This window comes from Lissotriton helveticus, chromosome 4_1 (genome assembly GCF_964261635.1).
Source record: "Lissotriton helveticus chromosome 4_1, aLisHel1.1, whole genome shotgun sequence".
In the NCBI taxonomy this organism is placed as follows: Eukaryota; Metazoa; Chordata; class Amphibia; order Caudata; family Salamandridae; genus Lissotriton; species Lissotriton helveticus.
Genome location: NC_136063.1, coordinates 1,438,789,356 through 1,438,817,057, shown reverse-complemented (window position 1 = coordinate 1,438,817,057; position 27,702 = coordinate 1,438,789,356). Strand labels below are relative to the sequence as shown.

The window sequence follows — 27,702 nt, the reverse complement described above, 5'->3', positions numbered from 1 at the left end:
ACAATTGCACGTTTAACAGGTTATGAACTGACACTGTTCCAGCCACACATAGAAATCAGACGCTGCAACGTTTTAAATCCAGCTACACTGTTACCGTCAGTTACTTCAAATCCTGCCACACATGACTGTGTGGAAGTTGTTAACACCATGACAAAGCCAAGACAAGACCTGACAGACATTGCATTATCTGATCCCGACCTGACACTTTATGTGGATGGTTCATGTATGAGAACAAGTACAGGAGAACTAGTAGCCGCGTATGCAGTGACTACTGAAACCGAAGTTATAGAAACACAACGTATTGACACCCTGTCCGCTCAAGCAGCAGAGCTAGTCGCTCTGACCCAAGCCTGCATACGTGCCAAGAACCTGAAAGTTAACATATACACAGATTTACGTTATGCATTCGGAGTCGTACACGACTTTGGAGTGCTCTGGCAAGAAAGAGGTTTTATGACTTCTCATGGAACCAAGATTCAGCATGGTCTCCTCATTCAAGCTCTGTTAGATGCAATACATTTACCGACAGCTATCGCTATTATGAAGTGCAAAGCACATACGAAAGTCACTGATATCATTTCCCAAGGTAACGATCTTGCAGATCGAACAGCCAAGCTCACAGCTCAGACTCCAGACATTCCAGTTAACGCAACACTGACACACTCCAGAACAGACTACTTGTATGACAGTTAAGGACCCTACACAAGATGTCATAGATATACAGTCACATGCTACTCCCGAAGAAATCAAGAAATGGTCCGAACAAGGAGGGGTCCAGACAGATCAAGGATGGTTGACGAAGGGAAAAGCCACATGGTTTCTCCCCGACTCTATGGTTCAAGTCATTATTAACACCGCACATAGTCCTGCACATTTAGGAGAAAAAGCCATGTTAGACAGTGTTCAGGACCTTTGGTTCAACAAGCATTTACGAGCAGCAGCCAAGCAGAAAGTCCGTACCTGTATGATATGTTGTCAGTTCAATCCAGGTAAAAGTGTCCCGGTGGAACGAGGTGGGTTCCATCCCCCTGACCACCCTTTTGAAGCCCTCCAGATGGATTATATTCAGATGGAGCGATGTCGAGGTTTCAAGTATGTCCTCGTAGTTGTATGCGCTTTGTCCAGGTGGACAGAGGCATATCCAGTCCCAGAATACACAGCCACGACCACTGCCAGGCAGTTGGTTCGTGAGTATTTTCCTCGTTACGGCTTGCCGAGAGTCGTATATTCAGACAACGGCCAGCCATTCTCATCCGAGCTTATGAAACAAGTTTCCCTTCTGTTAGGGTACCAGTGGAAGTTCCATTGTGTACGCCATCCTGAAGCAGCCGGTCTCGTAGAGAGACATAATCAGACATTGAAAATCCGCCTTGCTAAAGTATGCGCAGAGAAAGGTGTAGACTGGCTCGTAGCTCTGCCAGTTGCTCTGTTCTATATGCGAATGGTCGCACATTCCAGATCAGGTCTGTCCCCGTATGAGGTCGTATTCGGCCGCCCTCCAAATATGTGGGGTACACCTAGACCCCGAAAGATTACCGATGTTTCCAGTAATATGCTGACAGATTACCTAGCTTCCTTGATGTCTGCCCTACACTCTTGTCGTTCACAGGTTGCCGCTGCATTTCCAGACAACACTGAGGTGAAACCGCATGAGATCGTTCCAGGTGACATGGTCCTGGTTCGCAACTTTGATCGTTCAAGTCCGCTGGAGCCCCGTTGGAAGGAACCCCGCCTCGTCCTCCTCACCACCCGGACTGCAGTGAAGGTCGAGAATCGCAAAGGCTGGCTCCACTCCAGCCATGTGGAAAAGTTTCACGGACTTAAGCCAAAGACAATAATTAAAGACTGCCCTATTCTCAAGGACTGCCCAGATACAGACTCTGAATCAAAAATTCCCCTGTTAGAGAAAACTCCGCAGCAGGAGTATAAACAGAAACTCCGGTCTAGTAAAATAAGTCAGCCAGTTTAATTGTTTAAGTCCCTCTCGGGTGAAGCGGTTAGACAGGTTCCTGACATGTATGAGATAGACCCACATAGAGAGAGAGTTAGTCAAAACTCTAAGAGAATCCGTTATCGGAAAAATGTTTGCAGTAGATGCATTGTCACTTTGTTATTTCTTATGTTTTTGAGTCTTATGGTTACCTGCACAAGTTATGCTTTACATTTATGTTTTCCAATGTCACATGTACATATGTTTTCTAATGCTACAGTAGAGCACTCATTTAGTGATCTGCCTCCTCACGAGTTATCCTATCGTCTTGCTATGCGAAACAATACCTTTATCCGAATGTTGCATTATTCACACCAGACCAGCAATGCCACTAATTGTTGGGTATGTGGTCGGCTTTCCCCTTTCCAGACGCCGAAGGGAGTTCTGCCACTCTTTCCTTATCCATTTTCACATAATGGTTCGTGTGGAGCATGGTCCACGTTAACGTCATCCTCAACTGATATGTCCCTTCTGAATAGAACATGTTTCCCAGACAAGCAAGGTCTCACCCATAGAACAGGGTTAGATCTAGAAAATGAAGTATATGATTTAGGTAATTATTCCTCGAATTGCATGGTCTTGAATGTTCAGTCCGATACTACTCCAGATTTGCCTGCTATTTCAGTACTACCAGTCAAAGGCGAATTATGTGTCAGAAAGAATGGTTCCGCACATATAGGACATAGTGATTGTACTACTATTGTCGAGTATAGTGACAGTGGGAAATCTATTTTCAAGGCCTCACGTCATTCTTATTTTATTTGTGGTCAGACTGCATATGTTCGTCTGCCCCTCGATTGGGAGGGAACATGTTACATTGCCTTCCTACTGCCACCAGTTTTTCTAGCCCCATCCGATTATCACAGAAATACACATCTAGTACACGTTAGACATAAAAGGGAGATCGAGTCCCCAATTGTCGATCAAACTGAAACTACTCTAGAACAGTATCAAGATTTCAATAAAGGTTTCTTCTTCTTTATAGGCCCTGTCCAGAATAGTAAACTGATACGTAGGTTAACCAGAACCCTTGAAGCAGTAGTGAATGAAACTACTTCTGCTCTAGGTAACTTAACTGAAGAACAATCTGCTATGAGATTTGTCGTGCTCCAAAATCGTCTCGTTCTTGACGTCATACTGGCCGATAGAGGAGGAGCTTGTAGAGTCATCGGATCTAGTTGCTGCATTTTCATTCCTAATAACGCGCCGTCTGTTTATTCAGCTATAACCAGACTTCATAAAATTGCCCATCAGTTACACCAGAATCCAGGCACCTGGACATGGTCCGATTGGCTCTGGAGTATAATTTCTGCCTGGGGATGGAAAGTATTGTCATTCCTAGGTATAGCAGTAATGATCATATTCAGTTGCTGCCTCTGTTTACAATGTGGCCCTGCGATTTGCGGCATTTGTGCTACATCCTGTATTCCTAGTCCTAAATCCCGTTCCAAGACAATTCGAGACGAGCAAATGATGCTATATGAAATGATAGATGGTATCATGAATATAGATGTTTCCTGATGGAAACGTAGGGCACAAGGAGGGAATGTGGAAAAGTAAATTTTGCCATGTTATATGTGCCTACGTGTTCCTCATCTTATGTTATATGTGCATGATCGATATGCATGTATCCCCCTATGTTCGATTAAAGACGCAATTATAGTTGTGTCCAGCTCTAGTATGCCAGTTTCCAGTTCTCGTGAAAGCAACGAGTATTAGGCCTATGTTGCCACGTTTCACAGTGTGCACGTTAATTCAGTAAATGTCCCCGTTTCTAGGCCTCAAAAGGGCCCGGACACCAGATTCAAGCTCCTGTCTCCTCTCCGAGGAGCGATACAGCCCCCACCTGCATCCCTGACCCTTCACTTCCTTTCGCGCAGCACAGTGCCCGGCCCGGCCTGGCTCTGCCTGCCTGTCTGCCAAGAGTATGTTATGCTTCTAGTTATCAGTCCAGCCCTCCTTCTCTGCATTCCTAAACTACTGAATCGCATCAACAGTTTCAGCTAATAGTCTAGCCTTTCTGTCTCCATGTAAGAGAAATACTGTATTAATATTCATAGAATATTCCTAGCACACGTAATACATGTAGAATAATGCATGCACCAGCCTTAGTGTCAAGTAGCCTTTACCCTGATAACTTTTGGATTCTATCAACATGTACTCCAAACACCAGATACCAGATATGCCTTAGGTACATGTCGTCCTGACTCCACAGACTTTAGTCTCCTCTTCTAGCGCAGAAGTCATAGCCCCCAGTTCTCCCTGGTAACACGTCATTGCCCGTTTGCGCGCACCGCTAGGTTAAAGGTCCCAGCTCCTCAGGTAGCGCCCACCATGTTTCCGCCCCATTCATGACACTTCTGTGACGTTCATATCACATGTCTATGTATACGCCCTGTACACGCCTCTTGTTACACCTACTTATGCCTTATCTTTCGCGACTGCTACAAGTCACGCCTACTGCTACGCCTACTGTATTGAATGCTATTGTAAATGTAATGTATATATACCATGTACTGTTAATATGCTCATGCGATCCTGCCATTTTCCCCTGCCCCCGGCAGCTGCCATCCGTCTATTTTCATGCAGGCTGTCCTGTCCCTTCCCTTATGCCTTATTAAAGCCTGTAAGACTCAAGATACCTCGAATCCTGACTCTTATTTATTGAGCTATCTGTTTATTCAATGTATTTAAAAAATAGAACCGGTAATTAATTATTTATTTACCACAGTTCTCAAGCCCTCTTGCATCTGCTCTTACACCCATGGTAGCCCCTCCTGTTGAGCAGGCAATGCCCATAAGTATCTAGACAGCCAAAGCGCCAGCAGGTGACAATTTAATCCTGGACTGTACCCCCCCATCAAGAGGAAGCGAACAAGCTGTAATAGTCATGAGAAATTCCTTGCGGCCAAAATCTCCATTACCACTCAGGCCCAACCTTGAAATGCTGCTAAAGCCCTCTTAGCACCAATAACACTAAAGTTGGAAGGAATTGAGATGAGACTTAATTATTTTATTCCCATGTACACTGACGGTCTTATAAGGCCAAAGCCGGGGGGAGGGGGATCATGTTTTGTGTCTGATAACACAAACCAAGTGTTCCCGGCGAGATGTACTCAAGATCAAGTGAGCAAGAAATTGTCCTGTAGATCTAAAAACAACTGCTCACCTGGAGTCAAACCCAGCAGCCCAGGTGGCTCAAATGGTTATGTCGCACATATCTAAAGAAGGCCCATTATCTATACGTATCCCGCCTCAACCTATAATGTCTAAGTATGAAAATTTATGTATTCTTGATCTGCCCCCGCATCTGCTCCCCTAGTTGCTGTTTTAATGGGGGTTCCCCCACTGTCACAAGGTCTTAAGGAAACTTATCTGGACCTTATTTACAAGACCACTCACTGGTGTAACAATAACGTGGTTAATGGCCCAAACATAACCTCTGATATTATTATGGCCAGAAGAGTGGGATAGATTGGATGCAGAACAAAATTAATGTAGAGGGGGATTGCGCAGTTGTCAATTTCAAGCAACCTGAGCAGGCTAAGGCACCAGTGGGATGCCACTATAGGAATAGCACAAGATCTACAATCAGAACTGCTTCCTTACCGTTTTTTTTTTATCCCCCCTAAGCAGTCCTTAGCCAATCTCCAATGGCATTTGCCCTTTAAACTGGTTAGGCCTGGTCAAATAAGAAATATCAACACAATTCTACCCATGACCAACCGCTTCCAACCCCTGGCAAGTCTACAGGGCCCTAACGAAAACAACTGACTAAAGCAGGTGGTTGAAAAGACTCAGGGCAACAAACTGCCACTTAAGTTCATTAACAACCCAATCTCACTAGCGCCCATGCCTGAACCAATGTTTGATAAATCCCCTAACACTCTCTCCACATCCGTCATCTCTGGTGTCCCCTGTGTGAAGGTACTCTTGTGGAATATAGCTGGCCTTAGGTCAAAAAGGGGCAATATATCTTGGGAAAATGTTCTTTTAACGCATCATATTATTGCCCTACAAGTAACTTGGGAGACTAATGGGTAGAGCAAAGGGGGGCCTGCTCTTAATGTTTTCACTTAAACTTTCTTGCAAGACCAAAATGATAGCATGTCAATCACCCAATGTGCTAGCAGTAGAATTGTCATTAAAGAATCTTCCCACCCTGCTAGTTTTTAATTTTTTTATTTCCTTTTTCTAGAAGCCACGAGTTAGAACACCTTCCAGCTTTAGAGAAATTTTTCGAACACTATGGGGAAGGCAAACAAGCTTACCACAATTTGATCATTTTAGGGGATTTCAACATTCACCAATGTTATCTAAATTGCATTAGAGCAGGGGGATTACTTACCATTCACAAATCCTTTTGAGTACACACAGTCAGGCATTTTTTTTTCTCTCAGCCTATAACCTACCCTGCTTACAACAAACAGATATGTCCTCTTCCTATATCATGCTCTGCACCATTAGTTTTGGTCGTAGAGAGCCGGAGCGTCTCTTGGAGCGGCCATAGCAACCATAATCCCCTCACACTTGAGTTGTTCTATTCTGCTGCTCTAAAAGGGGTGGAGACTAGTTGCACCACAAACAAAAATATTAGTACCAAAGATCAAGCACGTAGGTTGAAGTGGGAAAGGATTACCCCGGAAATTTTCTTGGATGATCTGTATGACGTTTGTGCTACAGAAGTCCAAGCATGTATGGACCCTACCATGCATGATAGAGCCATTCTAGAGGCCTTTGATGAAATAACTAAGCAGATAGCATCTAAGAGGTGGTTTGACGGGACTTGTTCTGTGGTCACAGGGAGCTTTTGCAGGCCTTTAAGCATAACCCAAGGGATGAAGCAGTAGTCAGGAGTAGTAGAAAGGCATATAAGCTTGCAGTGCTGGAGAGGAAGAAGTTGATAAGAGAGCAGGCTTGGGAGGCCCTCGGGCAAGTAAGTGTCTTGCCAGATAGCTTCAAATTCTGGTCTGTGGTAAATAGCCCTTTCTTCTCCGATACGACAAACTCAAACACATACTGTACAATTCCTCCTGAGGTTTGGGTACAGCAATTTGGTAATATCTATAGCGGCACCAGTTTAGGAGAACTCGAGGGACAAATGGTCAGTGACCCAGCTAGCACTCACATTCACATTTGCTTAGAAGTGCTCCATAAAGCCATCATGTCGACATCCAGGGGTAAGGCTCCCGGTCCAGACGGGGTACGTGCAAGCCTATACAAGGCAGACCCTAATGTCTGGGCAAGGATATTAGCTCACGTTTTTAATGCAGCCCCGGTTCTGGTCATTTCCCCCCCCCTCCATCCCCCAGGGGCAACGGCTGTTACCACCATTTTTAAAAAGGTGGTACAGGACGATCCCGCATGCTAGAGACCAATCTCGCTTTTTGATTCTGCTGCTAAAATTATGGGCAAAGTGATACTGGATCGTCTAACAGGGTGGCTCGATCATTTTAATGAGTTGGTGGTTTTTTTACACACTGCCCACGAATACACCATGGCCGCAGTTAGATACAATGGGGATGGTGGTATGACAGACACCTGGGCAGGTAAGAGAGGGGTTGGACAGGGGTACATCTTAGCCCCCTTGCTGTTTACGCTCTATATTAACAAGCTAGGGGATTTTTTAATATCAAGCTGTAAAGACATCCCAGGGCTGGAACCAAGATGATCCCTGCACTCCTGTATGCAGTTGACACAGTCCTACTTGCTAGAACCGCTGTGGGCCTCCAACTACTTTTAAATGGTTTCATAGCTTTTATGGATTCATTAGACCTGGCCACAAACTTCACTAAATCACACACCATGTCCATAGGCTCCCTAAAGGCTGCTAAGACTAAATTGTACTGCAAGGGGGCTGAGCTAACTGAAGTGCCTACTTTTCCATATCTAGGGGTACTATTTGATGAACGAAGGTCCTGGTGTGCGCAAATAACGCATCAAAAGAATATTTTGGCCAGAGCGGCAGGGGCCACTCTGAACTTCGCAAAAAGACTAGGGTCAAAACCTTTTCCTGCCTTGCTGAAGATCTACAAAGAAAAATGTATCCCCATTGCAACATATGAATGTGATGTTTGGTGTTACAAGGATGTAAAAGATATTCAGAGGGCTGAGATCAAATTCATGCATAAGCTCCTTGCAGTCCAGCCCACTACCCCGGCATATATTTTACATAAAGAACTGGGGGAGGGGCACATCTTGGATCTGATAGCTGTAGCTCCTCTGCTGTGTTGTCTGAGAATCTGGGCCTGTCCCACCACTAACTTAAATCAACCTATAATTACAGACTGTACAGCGCTGGAGGGGGCTCTACACATTCCCTGGCTAACATATGTAATGAAACAGACAAAATGGCTCAGCTGCCCAGACCTGTACCTGAGCCCTAAGCTGTTAGGTAAAGTAGCTGCTAGAAACATCAAACAGCAGTTCTTGTACAAACGGCAGGGGTCCAGGGAAGAGAAGGAGCTAATAAAGCCCACTGCTATAAGGTTTGTCACACGGACCTTGAGCCAACAGGTTCAACCATATCTACCCTGTTAGTAATGCGCACCATAGTTTTGTGTGGACTAGATTCCGTCTGCATTTGGTCCACTGGCTATCGGTGTTTCCCCAAGGATTTACAAAACCTGGCACTTTAAAACCCTGCCCATGTGACATCTTCTCAGAGCCAGATACCCTACATTTTTATGTGACTATTATAAACCATTGCGCAGAAAGTTTATACTTCTCAGAGATCGCCAATTTACCCAAGTCAGGCTTTCACTATTATAACTTCAAATGCTATCTTCTCCTATGGTCTGCTTTGGGGTTGCAAGTTTTTTAACAGGGGCTATTAGACACAGGAAAAAGCTGTCCTTGCAGTAGCTAGCCTGATTCTCTTGTTTTGTGCTCAGGGATCTCATTGTGTTAGCATGTGCACTTTATGTTATATTGCCCACAGTATCTGGTTTTACCTTTAGCACTGTTGCACATTATATAATGTACCTCCTGTAAGTGTAAAACTTGAAGCTTGGCTGCTTTTATTGACTCAAACAGCTGTTCAAAGTTTATCTTTTTATGTGATTCTGGTTTTATAAATTGAATGTACCCTGACGAAATGTATTCTATTTAAAATGTCTGCTTTTATGGATTTCAGTTGCCGAATAAAGTACCTTTTGACTTGACTCGAAAAAATTCAAGTGAATTGATTTCCAAGCAGTATTGCATACATATATATATAGTCTGATATACATGGAAACAATCTACATTTTAATAATTTAAAACCGCAAAAATACACAAAGTTAACAGGGAAATTGGACACTGAAGAAATATCACATTTAATCCCTTTCGCAGATCTGCGTGTTATAAAGTAAGAGGTGTAAAAAGAGCCAACACATTATTGTGACTCCTGTTGCTTTTTCCAGGCTGCAATTAAACAAAACGAAAAGAGGCACTGTCCTCAAATGTAGAACTTTTAATAGTCATTCACAAAGATTTACGAGTTTCTCTATTAGGTTACCAATGTCAAAACTATTTTGTTTACCTATCAGTTAATCCTAAAAGCAATGCACAACTTTAACACAAACGTAGAACAGTTATTCCCTTCTTCCATCATGAAGCGAACTCTACCACAGACATTGATTCTCCACACACAACTATACGTTTTCCTCATATGTTCATCCATTTATAATTCCTCAACTTTATGCTAAAACAATATTTAACTGTAGTCTACAGCAATTGCATAAATCAATCGCAATGACAGGGCATACTTGTATTAATTCTTCAGTTCTTTTGACAACAAAAAAAAGGACCAGGTGCATCCACTGCACATTTAATTTAAGGTGGCACGACACGCACTGAATTTTAAAATGGGTCAGATTGTTTTAAGTTAGAAAAAACACAAACTGTGACATGGAGCACTGCAGTGTCAGAGCGATTTTTTGTTTTATATAACTTTCAGGCATATTGGACAGTAGCTGCTGTACAACATGGCTGAAAGCTTAAAAAAGAATGAGTCGCTATGATGCAGCCAAAATTGACTGCGTCATAGCTCTTTTATTTCTTTTCATTCAGCCATGCTGCACACAACTGAAAATCATTGACAAAGTCAAAGATTTTGCATAGTCGAGACATCTTGGCTTTGGTTTATAGAAAGCTACAAACTACATAGATCGGTTTTAGATTGTGTTGATTAACCCAACAGAGCTGATCGTATGTCGCGACTAACAGCAAATGTTTAATTTGCTATGTAAGGAGTAAATGAGCTTGTTATGGATTTTATTTCAGCTACTGGCTTGGATGGTATTCTCAATTACTTTACCATCACTAGGCTTGACAACCAATGTATTTGCCAAATTCAATGTCATCACAGAGACAACAACTGACTTTCACCAACTATCTTAGGTTGCCACAGACTCAAGAGAACTGATATTGAGACTGCTGCCAGGACTCCTTGAGGAGAGGGGGAGAGAGGTAGAGGGGGAGAGTGGGAGAGGGAAGGACAGTGTTTCTTCAAGTCAACATTCCTTGGCTCCATCCACAGTCCCAAATCATTTTGGAGACGGAGAGATGCTGTAATTTGTACACGTTACTTATACTGTGAGGCTCCAGACAGTTTTTTGCTGTGTTGCCTACGCTATGCTGCATTCACATTACGAGTAAGCCTTTTATTACATTCTGTAAATGTTCCATGTTGTTGAATTTAAGCATAATCTTCCTTTGCACATAAGAATGTATAATAGAATTCAAATGTTTATGTTATTTTTGTCACCATACATCACGGACACCCTCATGGAGAAAGGCGACACATAGGACACCATGCTGTGTTTCAGCAGAGGGGGCATTCGCTCATTCCAGCAGGGCAGAACTGGGATTTTTAGATCAGCATTGCTGAAAATAATAAATTTAGCCCCCTTGTGCAGAAGTACTAATGTGTGCTAGAACCAGAGCAACTCTTTCAAGTTGCCACCGGGGTCGCATAACGTGCACGACCGCTCTTGGAGGCCGAAATCTCCTGGGGCTCCAGCCTACTGGGGGGATTGCCCGCTTGCCCGGCTGGTCAATCCGGCCATGCACTCCAGAGAGGATAATCACCCCCAAGGACAACTGGCCAACTTGGCCTTCACAAAACTTGGGGTGTGTTAATTGAGGGTGGCTTGCCCTTGCATGACGTACACAAGTTCTGTACTCCACATCCCAAAATGGGAGATTATCTAGCTGCTAATGATTAGCAGCTGCAAGAAAAAGACATTCAAACTACTATCATGTTCGTTTTATTTAAAGTTCTTCAATTACGCAAACACATTATGTACTAGTTTCACTTCGAACAAAAGCCTCTACTAGTACAGATGTCTTGTGTTTTCTTCATCAGAGGAAAAAAGTAAGGGAGGTTCCTCTAACTGGCATGTCTCAGGCGAGTTTGACTGCTGTAGCAATATGGATCCTTTTTCAGGCGCATCATGTGAGAGGTTTCAAAAAACACTGGTCCATTTTATCTGCTTCATAAGGTAGGCCCACGACATGTGGGCCAAGAGAATTCCACAGGTTTGCTCAAGATTTCTTGTCATTGCACCAGCAGCACCATCACTGATGCCTTCCTTTGACCCCCCCTTGGTCTGCACAGACCATGGGTAAAAGGCTGTAGAGGAAAATGGAGCTACAACACATCGAGTTGGCTTTCATGCCTCCTTCAGGTTCATACAAACTGAAGGAAGAAATGAAATTAGACCACACTTAGCAGTAGCTCCGTCAGTGTCACAGAACAGCAGCATGATACCGCGGCTGCTCAAGGAGAGATGGAGTGTATCAAGTGCTGTGGGTCGGGTGGCTGGATGCCAGACATATTGTTTGCTGGGAGAAAGGGGGCGAGTTTGAGGATGGCAGGGTAGAACATGCAGCGGAGAATTATAATGCTGGCAAGAGGTGAAGTAAAAGTCTGTGTTTGTGTCGGGGGGGGGGGGGGAAGAGATTCTGAGAAAAGTGCTGCAGGACATCAAGTATTTTTTAATCTAGATTTCATTGAACATAAATGAGGGGATGTGACATGAGGCCCACTGTATTGTTTCATGGGAGTGGGAACAGCTGATAGGACATTTCAGTTATTGCTGCCCCATTTTACCTCTCTACTCCACACTTGAGTCTTATACCATATGCACTTGCACATGGGTAAGTATCAAAAAGGGGACGTTTTTTTCCTCTGGGTTTCATGAAATAAAACACGGTTATCAAAGGGTGCCAGGTAGAGTCCCCTGTCTTCAGTTTCGGTCTCGTGTTCAAGTCGTTTTTAGATTTCTGACAGAATACTCCTAAAGCATAGAACAACCTCCCACATCAGTACTGCCTCCACTCTTGAGTTCTGCATGAAGCTGAAGACCTGGCTTTTTGAATGGCCCCACCCCGGTGAGGATTGACTTACCTGCTTAGCGACAAGATACCCTCCCGGGTAATAGTGCACTGCACTTAACAAATGCACATAACAAATAACTCAATCTTTATTCTGCATAGAAAACAACCAAGGATCCTATTCACAAAGGTAAACTTAGACCCAAAGTCAAAGTTTAGATCTGACCTGAAGTCAAAGTTTAGACAGAACCTGAAATCAAAGTTTCTTTTAAATGCGAAGTCTTTCAGAGAAGGGAAAAAAGGCAACAATGTACATCACCACAAAGACCCAGTCCCTTCGACACACCTCTATTTCCATCTAAAAAGTCTCTTAGGAATAAAAAAGGCTAAACAAATGGAGCTCTAAAAGTGTGAATGATTTTTTTTCTCTGGTATAGTAAAATAAAGTGCTAAAAGATGATTGAATAATCTCAGTGTGCGTATAAGATTTATAGCTCTTAGCTGCAGGAGTTTCTTGGGTTCTGCCAACAGTGCCATAAGATAGGATGAACAGGAGAGGAGGTGGAGAGGGGAACAAGATGAGGACTGAAACCCGGGTCATCCAATGACCGGAACGAAGGGTCCTTTGTGATCCACTCTCCGGCCTAGCACATCTCCTCTGTATCGAAGATGAAAGATATTGGATAGAAAATGTGGTTAGGTGTCTCTTGCTCAGAGCAGTAACTGCTCATTTGCTTTTGGCTTTCCCTGATCTATTACGTCAGACCCTGCAGGACGAGAACCCTCAAAATAATTTAGAGGACCTGGATCTGTAAAGGTTGGTGTCCGCATTCAAAATATTGCACTACTCTGGAGGATCCAGACATTCACTACCATATTTTATCATAGTAACCGCAACCTTAGATATGTTCAACTCCTCCTTTGTGAAAGGTGCAAATGATCACTTTTCATCAAAATGCAGATCAAGCTGTATAGCATTTGTAAAGTTCAAGGAAAGCAAACATATTAAGTATGAATAGACTAGACTGAATAACACCCCAAGGTCAACATACAACAGTCACAGTAACAACCAAAACCCCACCCCCTCAGTTGGCCCTCTAAAGTACATGGATAAAATAGGAAAATCATTTTAGGAAACTTGAAAATGGTATAGGTTGGAGGGAAACAGGAAGTGGAGGGCCCCCCAGGAACCAACAGGGAAAGGTAATATCACAGATATGACAGTTTAAAACATTAGCATATCAACATGGATGGTGCCCAAAAGAATTCTGAGAGGTATCAGTTGCTGGAGTATCAGATATATAATAATGCGGTCAGTAGGGAGAAGGTGCAACTAATTACCTTACTTCAGAACATAGGAGGTAATGCAGAGAGAAATGGTGAAATTTGATATTTTGCTTCAGTGTAACTGTAATAAGTGCAGCCATCTTTTTGCTCCCTGCTAACCAACGCAACAAAGTCTGTGCCGGTCTCTGATGTGGAAATCCTTGGTCTCATTCCTGGCATTGTAACAGACATTTTTGCAAAGCTAGCTCAGTGCTTTATTTAGAAGTTTACTATTTCTGTAACTGTTTGGAGGTAGTTTAAATAATATTCCATTGCTTAAGATCCAGCATCTGTGTATTGTCTTTGGGGCCGATTACGACTATGGAAGGCCCGTCACCGCCAGCCATGCGGTGGCGGTCCTTCCGCAATCGGACCGCAATATTCCCCCTGCCACATTTCAATGGGAATTGCGCTTGGACTGTGGCGGAAGCAAAATGAAACCGTGTTCGTCAATATCCGTGCTGCAAGTCTAAATCATAGCGTGCGGTATAAGATTTCCTAAGGCTGCCCCCGTGAAGCTCACTGAATAGCTACACGCCACTCAGATTTGTCCGTAAAGTTCCGATCTTGATCACTAAGAAAAGTTCTTCCACCGCCGCCCGCTACACAATCAGTCTTCCCCTTATGTTTAGGGTTCTTCCTCACCCGAGTACAGTACAAGGTCGCCTGTACTTGGGTGAGCAAGAACGCTAAACTTAAGGGGAAGACTGATTGTGTAGCGGGCATGGAGGTACCACGAAATAACGCAAATTTGAGCCCTGAGGAAGCCGGTGGGTTACCTTAACCACTGCGAAACGCGTTGGCATAAGGGATTGGAGTTGAGAAAATAAATTAAAAAGAAAGAAATGATCATCAAGAGCCCAATGGATTGTTTTATGTTTTTGTAAAAATTATTGTGTGATACAGATTATGATAAGTGGTGTGCTGTGAACATTACTTGTAATACTGCTCAATTTTAGGATTATATAGAGAGAAGTAGGGTGTTCTCTTCTCCCATTTGGTTTGTAAGCACCCAAGGGAACTACATTGAAGGGCTACAAAACAAGTGTTTTTTCTGTAGGAGCGCTAGGAATCTCCCATACACCCAACGTTAGAGACTGTGGAAGATTGGCTGGTGGACGGACCAGATAGCCTTAAATGGTGGCGGGCGTAGCAGGGCACCGTCCACCAAATTAGGATGCTGGCTACAGCCGTACATGGAAAGGCTGGTGGGGATTTGTTATGAGGGCCGTTGCGGACCCCCCTTGTGGTGGGTGGACTTGTGGGTGCACTGGGGGTACTCATGGTACCCCCCCTACATTTCACATCACTAAATGGCAGGCACCAAACTATGAAATGAAGACTGATTGTGTCTTTTGTTAATAAACACTTGCAAACTTCGGATTACCGAATGCATAGGTTTTATTTTACAGAGTGAAGTGTTTTTGCAGATGTTAAGAAACAAGATTGTTTCATGGTTGAGACAGACAGGACTACAGTTATACTAGGGCGTGGCACTTCTGAGAAGCAAGGATGTATTTTTTGTAGGGTACTTGCAACAGCTACTGGCAAGAAGGAGAGAGAGCTATTTTTCTTGTGTAGAAGCAGGCTAAAGAGTTCTAGAAAAAGTTGTGGAGTGAGCACTAGCTTTTTGCTTGGTGCAAACGCCACAGGTTTTCCTCACTTTGATATTGTACCATTGTGAATGTAATGTCAAACTAACAAATGTAAATGTTGTGTAAAATGTGCAGTGACTGGGGAGCAGTGACTCAAGCTTCATACAAGTCCTTCAGTATCGACATGGGCAGACTTCATTGGTCTGGTGCTGCTTTTGTTCAATTGTCACTGTGTAATCATGTGTTTTGTTATCCAAGGAAAAGAACGGACAAAAAGGAAATGCAACTTAAAACTGAGACGTTATAGTTAAGAAGGTAATTCAGTAATTATGATACTCGAGTAAAGGATACACCTGTAAGAGCTGAGCTAATATAAATTCTTAAATAAATGGCCATTGACGACTGTATAACAAAATTCAATGAAAATTGATTCTGATCATAAGAACTTCAATTCTTTTCATATAATAAAGATTTTTCCAGCCAACGTCTGTGAATATATTGAGCTCAGCCAAGATTTTATAAACACAGCTGCCACCCTAATAGTTAGCTCACCTTTTAGTAGCCCATCGTTCGGAGTTCACGACCACAGAGGTGAAAAATAGCAACCCCTATTGTTTACAATGCTTACATGTCTGTTGTTGGAGTCAGAGATAGGAACTGTACTGAAAATAAGCAGCGCTGCGAAATACTGTATCCTCCAAGAGCAGACCACCACTCAGAGCACAATTACAGTATACATGTTCAATAATCTGTGACACATTTTCAATGCACCGCTTACCTTGTTAATTCTGAAAGGCATTTCCTGAGTATGGTCTTTCTTGAACTGGTCGGCCCAGTTTCCTTTGAAGTAGATTGCATTCACCAGGACTAATCTGGTAAGTGAATCAATCGTTCCCTCGACTAAAAGGTTCTGGATTTTGCCTAACAGAAGGAATGAAGACAACATTGATAAGAAACATAAATTTACCAGAAGACCTTCTTACAGATGTTGTTCACCTTTTGACATCTGAGGGCCCCCACTGAATCACTACTTGAAGCTAGGGACCCCAACCAAAGCAATATCTACAATTCGAACCACAAAACAATACCAAAAATGCAGAAATAAGCCTACATCAACCAAGTACATAAATTATGAAATAATTTAATTCACTAACAGTTTTGTTTTTATAAACTCATAATTTTAAATGGGAAAGTTACAGCTTTTCAAAACTAGTTTTTATTTCTGAAAGATGAAGCAATAGGCTAGACTGTAGCATATCACTCTGTCTGTTTTCCCTCTAATGAATGCAACACGCACCAGCATGTCAATTGAAGCTACTAAATGTTTAAATGGATACCACTGCACTCTCGTTTACCCCTGGTTCAGGGTTTAATTATAAATTGCCTGGGCTATGGTAATGCATTGTTTGCATCCATAAATGAAAAACTACTATCTAAACTTCAAGTACTGCAAAACATCGCAGCTAGGCTGTTGTTAAATCTTCCTCAACGTTCACCATTGGCTCCCAGCCTAAAGGCACTTCACTGGCTCCCTATAAAAAAAGAGGATCACATTTAAGATATGCTGCCTAGTACACAAAACTGTCAACAATAATGGACCAACCTATCTAGCAAAGACCCTGAGTAAATATCAACCAGTAAGAACACATCAGTCGGCCAGCAAACATCTCCTAACCGTTCCCAAGGTCCGTACGATGAAAAACGGCAGCCGGTCCTTTTCCAGAACCGCGCCGGAGACATGGAATACTTAACCGTTGCAGCTCAGTCTTGAAACAAATCACAAGACATTTCGTAAAGCCCTAAAAACATGTTTTTTCTAATAATATCCTGTTCTGACCTGGCTCCAAGCTAGCGCTATGAGACCTACGGGTGATATAGGCGCTTAATAAAAACCAATACATACATACATAATCATCCATACTAGATTCCGATTGCTGTTCTTTTGCAGCTCTCAAAAAAAAAAATCAAGCTAAGTAAACCAACTTAATTTTTTGCCTCTGATTACAAAATCTTTCACATTTATAGAGTTCTGAAATTCTCAATTTTACATTAAATATATATTTTGTATATTGGCAGATAGTCGTCAAAGCAGTGCAAAGAAAAAGGGAGGGTCAAAACAAGTTTTTTCCACCAATACTTTTTCCGTAGTCTGTGCACTCTAGAGTAGAACGAAAATGGATAGTCTGATTTTAATGACATTTGACAGGAATATGTTTTATGGTGTGCAGTTGATCCTTTTTTGTTGCAAAGGTAAGTAGGGTAACTTTTTTTTAATTACAAGCCATTAAAATATGGTGATATCGCAGGCTGTGAAATTTAATAAAATACCGCAAAATTATCATGGTATTTCATGGTACATGCCAATGACCAGGCAGTATATTATTGGGTAATGGCTGACTTTACGAAAGTAAAAGGCAGCCTTATTGTTTTACCAACACTTGCACAGTGTTTTCTGTTAAGACCTTAGATGTAGGCAAGCAGTATGTTTTATATTTTCCCCTACCTATTACCACTCTAATAAAGTGGCAATAGGAAAGGAAAATAACTCACAGGTTTCTAGATGTTTTTAAAAGTTACGAAGTACCACAGTACTACCTTGTAAGCAGCGCAGAGCTAAACATATATAAAAACGAAATTTAATATGTATAAAGATTACAGTGTACTACACTGTATTTCACAAATATATTGTATTTTCAATTTTATTTACATATTTAATTCTTCAGAAAAAAAGGCTATGGAGGACTGCAGTAATACCTCCAAATTACCATACAGCTTTAAGTAAAAACAAAAAATGTACATCTGTTGACAAATTTAAAATAGACTGAACTTCACTATATTTCACTAATATTGTGTACTATAGTGTATTTTTTTAATTTTGGGATTTGTTTTTCTTATGTCGCTGTAACTACATCTATACTTTCTGGGTACTAGTGCAGAACACCGTATTTTGTTTTGAAATATATAGAAAAATATAAACACATTTCCTTATCTATTACCACTTTAATAAAGTGGTAATAGGTACAGAAAACTATAAAACCTAATACTTTACCTATATTAAAGGCCCTAACCCAGAACACAGCCAAAAAGTGGTAAAAACAACATGACTGCCTTTTACTACACAATACTTTACCCCGCTCTATGACACTGCATTCTACACCACTCCCCTCTACAACGTTCTATGCCCCTACACTCCACCTTCCAAAACTCTATGACACATCACTCGACTGAACGACACGCCACTCCACTTTATGACACATTACTCAACTCTACGTCCCTCCACAGTGCTCCATTCCACGACACTACACTCTACGACACTCACACACCATCTTTAAATTATTATAACACATGCAACTCCATTTAGTGTAGTGAACTATGTCATTACATTAATATTAACTCGCACCTTCTCAGCACACAATTTATACCCTCTCATATTACATCACTTATACCATCTGAAATCAGAACATTCATAACACTTATGACATTGCAATTCACAACATTTGAGAGAACACAGTGCATGGTAGAGTGGTACGTTATTTTAATTTAAAGGAGGTGCATAATTTTAAAATTTAAGGTATAAATATAACTTGGTTGTGTAATTAATGTATGGTTTGTATAGAAAAAATTAAAAACAATTAAGCTTAACCCTTTGTTTTTTCATGATTATATATATATATATATATATATATATATATATATTGAGGGGAAGATTAAAAAGTGATGTTATAGTTGGGTATGGTAATACGATTCAAGCTTGCCTTAAAAAAAAAAAAGTATTCATTTTTTCCAAGACATTTTTGAGTGTTTTCTTTTTATTAATATTCAGTCAACACCCCAGCTTCCAGTCAGACTCCTGTGGCAAGCTCAGTCATGCGAGTGTCCAACCATATGCATTCAGGGGCAGATTCACAGAACTAATCTGAGACAAAATCCTAACCTAACTACTTTTGGTATTCACAGAAGGCATTTAGGAGGAGTAAATTTAGGATTGTGTCTTAAATTTGCATTTTGTCTTAGTTAGCATTTGGTCTTAAGTTAGGATTTTGTCTTAAGTTAGTGTTTGGTCTTAAGTTAGTGTTTGGTCTTAAGTTAGTGTTTGGTCTTAAGTTAGTGTTTGGTCTTAAGTTAGTGTTTGGTCTTAAGTTAGTGTTTGGTCTTAAGTTAGTGTTTGGTCTTAAGTTAGTGTTTTGTCTTAAGTTAGTGTTTTGTCTTAAGTTAGTGTTTTGTCTTAAGTTAGTGTTTTGTCTTAAGTTAGTGTTTTGTCTTAAGTTAGTGTTTTGTCTTAAGTTAGTGTTTTGTCTTAAGTTAGTGTTTTGTCTTAAGTTAGTGTTTTGTCTTAAGTTAGTGTTTTGTCTTAAGTTAGTGTTTTGTCTTAAATTAGTGTTTTGTCTTAAGTTAGTGTTTTGTCTTAAGTTAGTGTTTTGTCTTAAGTTAGTGTTTTGTCTTAAGTTAGTGTTTTGTCTTAAGTTAGTTTTTTGTCTTTAGTGTTTGGTCTTAAGTTAGTTTTTTGTTTTAAGTTAGTGTTTTGTCTTAAGTTAGTGTTTTGTCTTAAGTTAGTGTTTTGTCTTAAGTTAGTGTTTTGTCTTAAGTTAGTGTTTTGTCTTAAGTTAGTGTTTTGTCTTAAGTTAGTGTTTTGTCTTAAGTTAGTGTTTTGTCTTAAGTTAGTATTTTGTCTTAAGTTAGTATTTTGTCTTAAGTTAGTATTTTGTCTTAAGTTAGTATTTTGTCTTAAGTTTTATCTTAAGACACAATCCTAACTTAAGACACAATCCTAACTTAAGACACAATCCTAACTTAAGACACAATCCTAACTTAAGACACAATCCTAACTTAAGACACAATCCTAACTTAAGACACAATCCTAACTTAAGACACAATCCTAACTTAAGACACAATCCTAACTTAAGACACAATCCTAACTTAAGACACAATCCTAACTTTACTACTACTAAATGCCCTCTGTGAATACCAAAAGTAGTAAATTTAGTATTTTGTCTCAGATTAGTTCTGTGAATCACGCTACAGTCTTTGGTCCTGTATAGCAGCAAGGGTGGCCACATGACATGTGAATAACAAAGCGAACGAAGTGCCAATACTGATGTTCGATCAAAATTCACTTTTCAAGATCACACGTAAAACTCATTGTGATCTAATCATCACTTTTCTTTTTTCATTTCAATAGAAAAACGGTCAATCCATTATTTATGGTCCACACAAAACATAATTCTTCAAATATTTACATGAACCACACTACACCACATCTAATCAATAAACAATTATGCACACATATTTAGACATCACACTTAATTGACAATGAAAGAGAAAAAATAGACAAAGATTAATAAATTTTTAGACAACTAAACAAGCTCAAGTTCCAAAAACTTTTTAAAATTATTTAGAAAAAAGAAGAACATGCACCAAAGGTGAATTTTTGAACAATTAGTATTTCAACAACCCCAGTCATTGGGCAAAGACCAGACAGTGTACAGTCAAGGACAACCTAATGATTTAGTCAAAACTTGTTTTGAGCAGTTCAAACAAACATTATAAAAGAAGGTTGGCTTGACAGTCTGTTTTTTTCACTTGAAAGGTCATTGTATGGTCAATGCGTTTCGAACCCAGAAAGTCGTTTGTGGGTTCTCATCAGGACCTAGAACAAGAGCTTAGTCTGAGGTCAGCCGATCTCAGATCATATTATTTAGAGAAGAAGCAATCTTAGTTGCGGTGTTAAACATCAAGTTTTTAATAAGAATTTTGATACTCCAGGGATTGTAAAATGTGGGAGGACAGTGATTTCCACAGGCGTAGTGAATTTGATTTTGGAACGAAACGCGAATTGATTGAAGACGCTGTAAATTCAAGATACCTTTATGTTATTTAAAGGGTTATTGTGGAGCGAAAGCATAAACTCCCATCTTAGTGTCGCCCTTTTAGTACAGTGCAGTGTCGCTTACTGGAGGCAGCTGGTGGGCTAGTTGGCCCCCAGGGGCCCTCAGGATTGAAGGGGAATTAATTCCCCAACTTAAAACTCGCTACAGGGTGTGTTTGCACACGTCACCTCAGGCCCCGTCCCCTCCCTTCACCACTGTGTAAACGCGCCCTGTGGCCATTCTAAGTTGGGAGATTGAGTCCCCTTGAATCCTGACTGTCCCTAAGGTCCACCTGGCCCACTAGGTACCTCCAGTAAGTGCCACAGAGCTGCATTGCAGAGAGGTGTAAAAAGGAGCACGGCCTGGACCACCTCTCTACAACGCAGCGCAGTGGCGCTTACTGGAAGCACCTGGTGGGCTAGTTAGCCCCCAGGGGCCTTCAGGATTGAAGGGGATTTATTACCCCAACTTAAAACTCGCCACAGGGCGCGTTTGCACACGTCACCTCAGGCCCCGTCCCCTCCCTTCACCACTGCGTAAACGCGCCCTGTGGCCATTCTAGGTTGGGAGATTAAGTCCCCTTGAATCCTAAGGGTCCCTAGGGTCAAACTAGCCCACTATGTACCTTCAGTAAGCGCCACAGAGCTGCGTTGCAGAAAGGTGTAAAAAGGGGCATGGCCTCTGAACACCTGTCTGCAAAGCAGCTCCCTGGCGCATACTGAAGATATCTGGTGGGCTAGTTGGCCCTCAGGGACCCTCAGTATTGAAAGAGAATTAATTCCCCAACTTCAACTCGCCACGGGGCGCGTTTGCACAATGGTGAAGGAAGAGGGCGGGCCTGAGGTAACATGTCTGCAAACATGCCTTTGGCTCTTTCTAATTTGGGGAATTAATTCCTCTTCAATCCTGAGGGTCCCTGGGGGCCAACTAGCCCACCAGGTACCTCCAGTATGCGCCAGAGAGCTGGTGGAGGGGGCCACGTGGCCCCCCTCCTGGGCCACTTATGGCCTGGGGACCCCATCCCCAGAGCCGGCCCTATCTGCTGGGGACTGTGGGGGGTCCCCAATCCCCCCACGGTCCCGCCGGCATTGCTTTCCCTCATGGGGAGCTGCTAAGATGCAGCTCCCCGTGTGGAAAAGCAATCTGCTTTGGTATTTGGAAGAGATAGCAGGTTTCCTCTTCCAAATACCAAAGCAGAATTTTCTATGGCAGGGCGGGAGCCGCGAGGTTCCTGCCCTGCCATAGCAAACTGTAGTGTCCCAGGGGTGGGCACCCCGAGACATTGCAGGAGCTGGCGCTGGGGGGTGGCGGTCCCCAGGGCCTTGACAGGTCTCCAGGAGGGGGGCGCGCAGCCCCTCTCCCTCCATTTACAAAGCCCCGGGAAGGTGGCGGTCCCCGGGGCGTGTTGGGGACACAGGTTTTTTTTATTAAAAAAAACAAAAAACAAGCCCCGGGGGGTGGCGGTCCCCAGGAGTTGGGGGAGGCCTTTGAGCCCCCTCACACATGTATTTCATAAGCCCAGGGTGTGGCGGTCCCCGGGGCTGGGGGGCGGGCTGTGAGCCGCCCCTGCAAATATGTTTTATAGGCCCCGGGGGTGGCCCATGGGGCCCCCCCATTACAATATAAACATTGCCCCCGGGATTTGGCCCACCCGGGGGCTAAATATTAACGAAGCGCCGGATCCCGCGCTTCATTTTTTTTTTTGTTAAGCGGCCGGATCCGTGGATCCCGCGATTTTTAAAAAAAATGGTTTTTGGGACCCCCTAAGCAGGCCTAGGGGGTCAGGGTGTTTCTACCCTGCCCCCTTTTCTTGTTTTTCGCGTTTGTTTTTCTGTTTTCTTGTGCCTCGGTTCTGCCAACACTTCCTGGTTTAGAGTATTAGAATACAGCTCGTGGTCGGGAGGGTCTGCGGATCCACCGCGGCCATAGTTATCACTATTTTTTTACATTACATTTAGATTTTCTCAGCAACTACTGAACGGATTTACACCAAAGAGTTCTTTCTGAACCAAGGGCTACCTTTTTGCCGAATTTGGTGTAATTCCGTTCAGCAGTTCGGGCTGTAGCTGCGGCTAAAGTTTCGTATCGAAAATTGCATGGGGAAAACACATTTTGGGACCCGTCTTTTTTTCTCGGCTCCCTCTTTCCGAATCACCCCAAAACTTTCAAGATAGGAGCGGACCGGAGCGCCCCACGAATTTTGAAAGTTTTGCAAAGATTCGTCAATCTGCGCCAAAGTTATTGGGAATAGAATGTTGCGATTTTCCTATGGTAACTAGGTCCTAACTATAACTACCTACTGGCGACTGCCAGTAGGAAAATATATCCATACTAATATTATAAAGAGAGAGCCCAAACCTTTGAGGCGGGTAATCTCAGTAACCACAGCACCAATCACAACACCCAATACAGCGTTGGAAAGGGCAGTAGCAGCAGAAGGACATAGGCTATGCAGACGGCCACCATATTTTTTATTTATTTATATATTTATTTGCAGAGTTTTATATAGCGCAAACTTGACCCGAACTGAATCAGGTATCAGAGCGCTTTACATAGCACCAGTTACGTTACATGAGGACACACATTAATTTTTTTAGGCACGGGGAGATTAAGTGATTTGCCCAGAGTCACAGGATGTTTGGCGTCGTTACCAAGACTCGAACCCAGATCCCCAGGTCCAAGGTCAAGCGCCTTAGCCGTTAGGCCAACTCCTCTACACATTTAAAAGGTAAAAGAACCGTGCCAGCAAAGTAGTCCCTTGTGGGCGTGTCTGCGTTGTGCTGTGGGCGTGGGCTGGCGGCGTGACTAACGCTGGGGGCGTGTGGTACGGCCATCACATCGTGGGCTGTGGGCATGTGCTGGGGGCGTGACAAACGCTGGGGGTGTGTCCGCCCTTCATGCCATGTGAGTCGTACATACAAGCGCCAATTACGTTGCTGCACAGCATCAAGGGGCAGGCGTCCGGCCTTCATGCCACGTGAACGCAATTGTGCCGCATCAAGGGGCACGCTGGGGGCGTGAGAAACGCTAGGGGCGTGTGCTACGTTCCGCCCTTCGTGCCATGTGGGTCGTACATTAATCAGAAGATAGTCTGCTGAGTCCGTGTGCTGGGGGCGTGACAAATACGTTCACCTGGAGGCCTGGTAAGTAACGTTCCTGCAGCCTCTCCTGCGCGCTGTTACTGAACTCTCTCATTCAACAAAATTACACGCGCCTGCTACCATCTAGCCGGGCTCAGGCGGCGGATCAGTACACTAATTACACGCGCCTGCTAACATCAACCAGGGCTGCAGCTGGGCCTCAAGCGAGGGAACACGCGCCTGCTAACATCAACCAGGGCTGCATCTGGGCCTCAAGCGGGGGAACACGCAAATGAGCGTGTCTGCGGGGACAATTACTGCAGCCTCTCCTACTCGCAGTCACTCAACCCTCTCATTCAACGACATTACACGCGCCTGCTAACATCAACCAGGGATGTAGCCGGGCTCAGGCGGCGGATCACTACACCAATTACACGCGCCTGCTAACATCAACCAGGGCTGCAGCTGGGCCTTCTCTGTCCCTATTCTAATGAAACAAAAAAATGTTGTCTACCGCGAGATTTTAAAATAAATTGCCCTTGCCAAATACACACATTTTATTTCATACCCAGACAACGTTGGGACGGGATATATAGATATATATATATATATATATATATATATATATATATATATATATATATAGTGGTTAGGGGAGATGAGGAGACGGCGTGTTCCACAAGCATGGGAGGAAGGACGGTTCCCCCTGCAACTTCATGTACCTGCTCCACGCAACAGCCTCCTAATAACAAACTATGGACAATGCATCTTGGGACTGGTAGGCGCAGCAAAAATAACGGACTACCAGGGCTGCTTGCGCTAGGCATACACCTTTAAGGAGCAGGACTGTGTGCAATCAATCAGGAAGGGCAGGTTATTATATCCGAGAGACACGAACCTTCCTGATTCACTTACACCCATGGCGCTGAGGAAGGCAGATAATACGCTGAAATGCATTCGCCTGTAGTGGGTGAAGGAGAGCTGCCATTTACCTGTGTGATGGAATAAAGCCGGTTTCTCAACACTCCCCTGCTGTGGTCTCTTCACTTTTTCCTCGGCGAAAGTGTGGAGGTGGAGTGTGATTGAATATATATATATATATATATATATATATATATATATATATATATATATATATATATATATATATATATATAAAATCTCAGATGCTGTGGTAGTCCCATAATGCTGGTGTTCAACTTCACCTCCATTGTTCCACTTCCCAGAAAAAGTTTGCCTGTACTGCGGTAGCATGGGTATGAAGCCCGAGTGGGGGAGGCCCGGGGGAGGGCCACCGGAGTCCCTTGGTGCATCATGTGCGAGTACCACAGTACCCATGGCGCCTTTAAAAAAAAAAAAAAAAGCAAACATAACCTTGTACAAAAGGTGCCGCATTTTTGGTCCTCGTGCAATCTCACAGTTGCTTACTTAAGGAGCTCAAAATCGACTTCATTACGCTATTCCAAACTTGACACGGTAAAGTTACACATCACCACAATACTGCGAGGGAAACAACCAACTCAGAAGGAGTCTCATCAAGATCTCAATTTGATAAAAATAGTTATTTTTAAAAGACGCTAACTTGGGATCATTGCACTGACTTGAGATCACCTGCAGTCATTATTGTTAGTTATCTGACTGAGGCTGCGATGCAGCTCAGTGGGGAAGGGCGAAGCCAGAAATCTGTCCAATTACTGGCAGTGTGACTGAACACCAACACCTTCGTGTAAGTAGATGAAGCTTCAACATATGTGCTCTTCCATCCAATCCCCCACTAGAATGGAATGTACGCACTAGGTCTGGTAAAATTCCCTACGTCTGAACATAAGCTGGGTCTGCTCAGCATTGACATGATCTGTGAGCCCAAAGGTTCCAATTAAAGTATACACATGCTGAAGGACACGGGCACGAGATTAAGCCCTTATGGAGCCCAGGCACCTGTATTCACCATTAAGTCTGCTCAGTAGAAGAGAATGGCCTCTAGTATCAAAAGCTGGCAACAGCCTCAGTTAAGTCAGGACTCTAGACCCTCCTTGACCTGTGAATCTTCTCACATTTTCAGTACGGACACCACTAATAATTCTGTTCTTCTCCATATGAAAAGCACAAGCCTGTGCGATGCACATCCAGAATTCTGTCACATTCAATCAAATGTTGTAAATGCTGTACAGCTGCCTGCTCCTTGCCTTCACCCTAAAGGGAAGCTCTAAAACTGACTGGGTCCAAGTTTGAGAGATAGACTTTCAAGCTCCTTGGGCAAGGTCCGGTCACAAAGGAGATTATGATGAAAAGTAAATGTTTTTTCAGCAGCAAAGTGGCCTTCTTAAGCAACTAGGGACTTTAGAGGGGGTCAGAGTGATCTACAGGCCATCTATCCATGATATTCTGCCTATTTTTAAATCTTATTATGCATTAAACAAGCCAATTATTAATAACAGGTTAACAGTATACGGAATATGTCCCCCTAGGAAATAAAAAGTTCAATTTTCTGCATCGTAGTAGTGTGGTCTTACAAAAGCTTTAAAGCGATCACAATAATCCTCGTTCCCAATTCCCTTTCCTGACTCAGATAACCAAAATATTGTCCGAGACAGCTTTTCTGTGGTAGGAACTACATTCCGGTTTCTCACATTTTCCTTCCCTAAGTGCTAAAAACAAATACAAGCCTGGTGGTGGCTATATGGACAGAAAAGCTCTTATGAAGCACTCATGAGAAGAGCTAATGTTACTGCGCAAGGGACAGTTTCCCTACCGTTAGACTCTGTCAATGAACGCACATTATCAGAGAATAATAAGGATTAGTACAGCAAATGTGGGAGTTTATTTAACACTGGAAGTTCAATGGCGCACGCCAAGTGTCATTCTGTAAATGGTTCAGAATCTTTGCGGTGCAAAAGGTGAGGGACAAACCTCTAAAAACCTCTAGAAAAGGACCTAGGTCCTTAACACTTGAAAGCAATTCTTATGCACACGCTGTAGTATTGTATAAAAGTTCAATTGTATACAGATGTAAAGATGAAAGAAAGTGAAGTCTTGTAAGATGTTCTCCTTGTTTTAATTCAATGAGAAAATGACAGGGTCCAGCCAAAACGTGTTTCGTCTTTAGGGTAGTAAGTCTTTTATCAGAATATTTACTTGGGTTCTCTATGACCAACCGGGTTGGAATTATCACCGGCTTATAGGTCTGAGTTCTTGTTCTCTCGACATCCTTGAAGAAGTCTAGGGTTACTACCCTAAAGACGAAACACGTGTTGGCTGGACCCTGTGTTTTTCTCATTGAATTAACACCTTCAGCGCTACCGCGTTTACCTGCCCTGCGCTGGTAGAGGAGCAAATGGCTTGTTTGTGACAAAGCCAGCTCGTCATGAGCGCAGGGCAGGTAACGCCCATGACGAGCTGGCTTTGTCATTAGCGTCGAAGTGGTTAAAACAAGGAGAACCTCTTACAAGACTTCACTTGCTTTCATCTTTTCATCTGTATACAATTGAACTTTTGTACTATACTATTTTTTTTTGTAAATATAT

At 42.8% G+C, this 27,702-nt stretch overlaps 1 protein-coding gene across 9 annotated transcripts in view; it reads right to left on the bottom strand.

Moving 5' to 3' along the window:
- LOC144829156 (serpin B6-like) overlaps positions 1-27,702 on the bottom strand; it is a 245,315-nt gene that overhangs the window by 98,249 nt on the left and 119,364 nt on the right. For all 9 annotated transcript variants that reach the window (XM_078688005.1, XM_078688010.1, XM_078688001.1 and 6 more), the window contains one exon: positions 16,010-16,152. In XM_078688005.1, the coding sequence (XP_078544131.1) occupies positions 16,010-16,152 (143 nt within the window). The remainder of the gene's footprint in view (positions 1-16,009; positions 16,153-27,702) is intronic.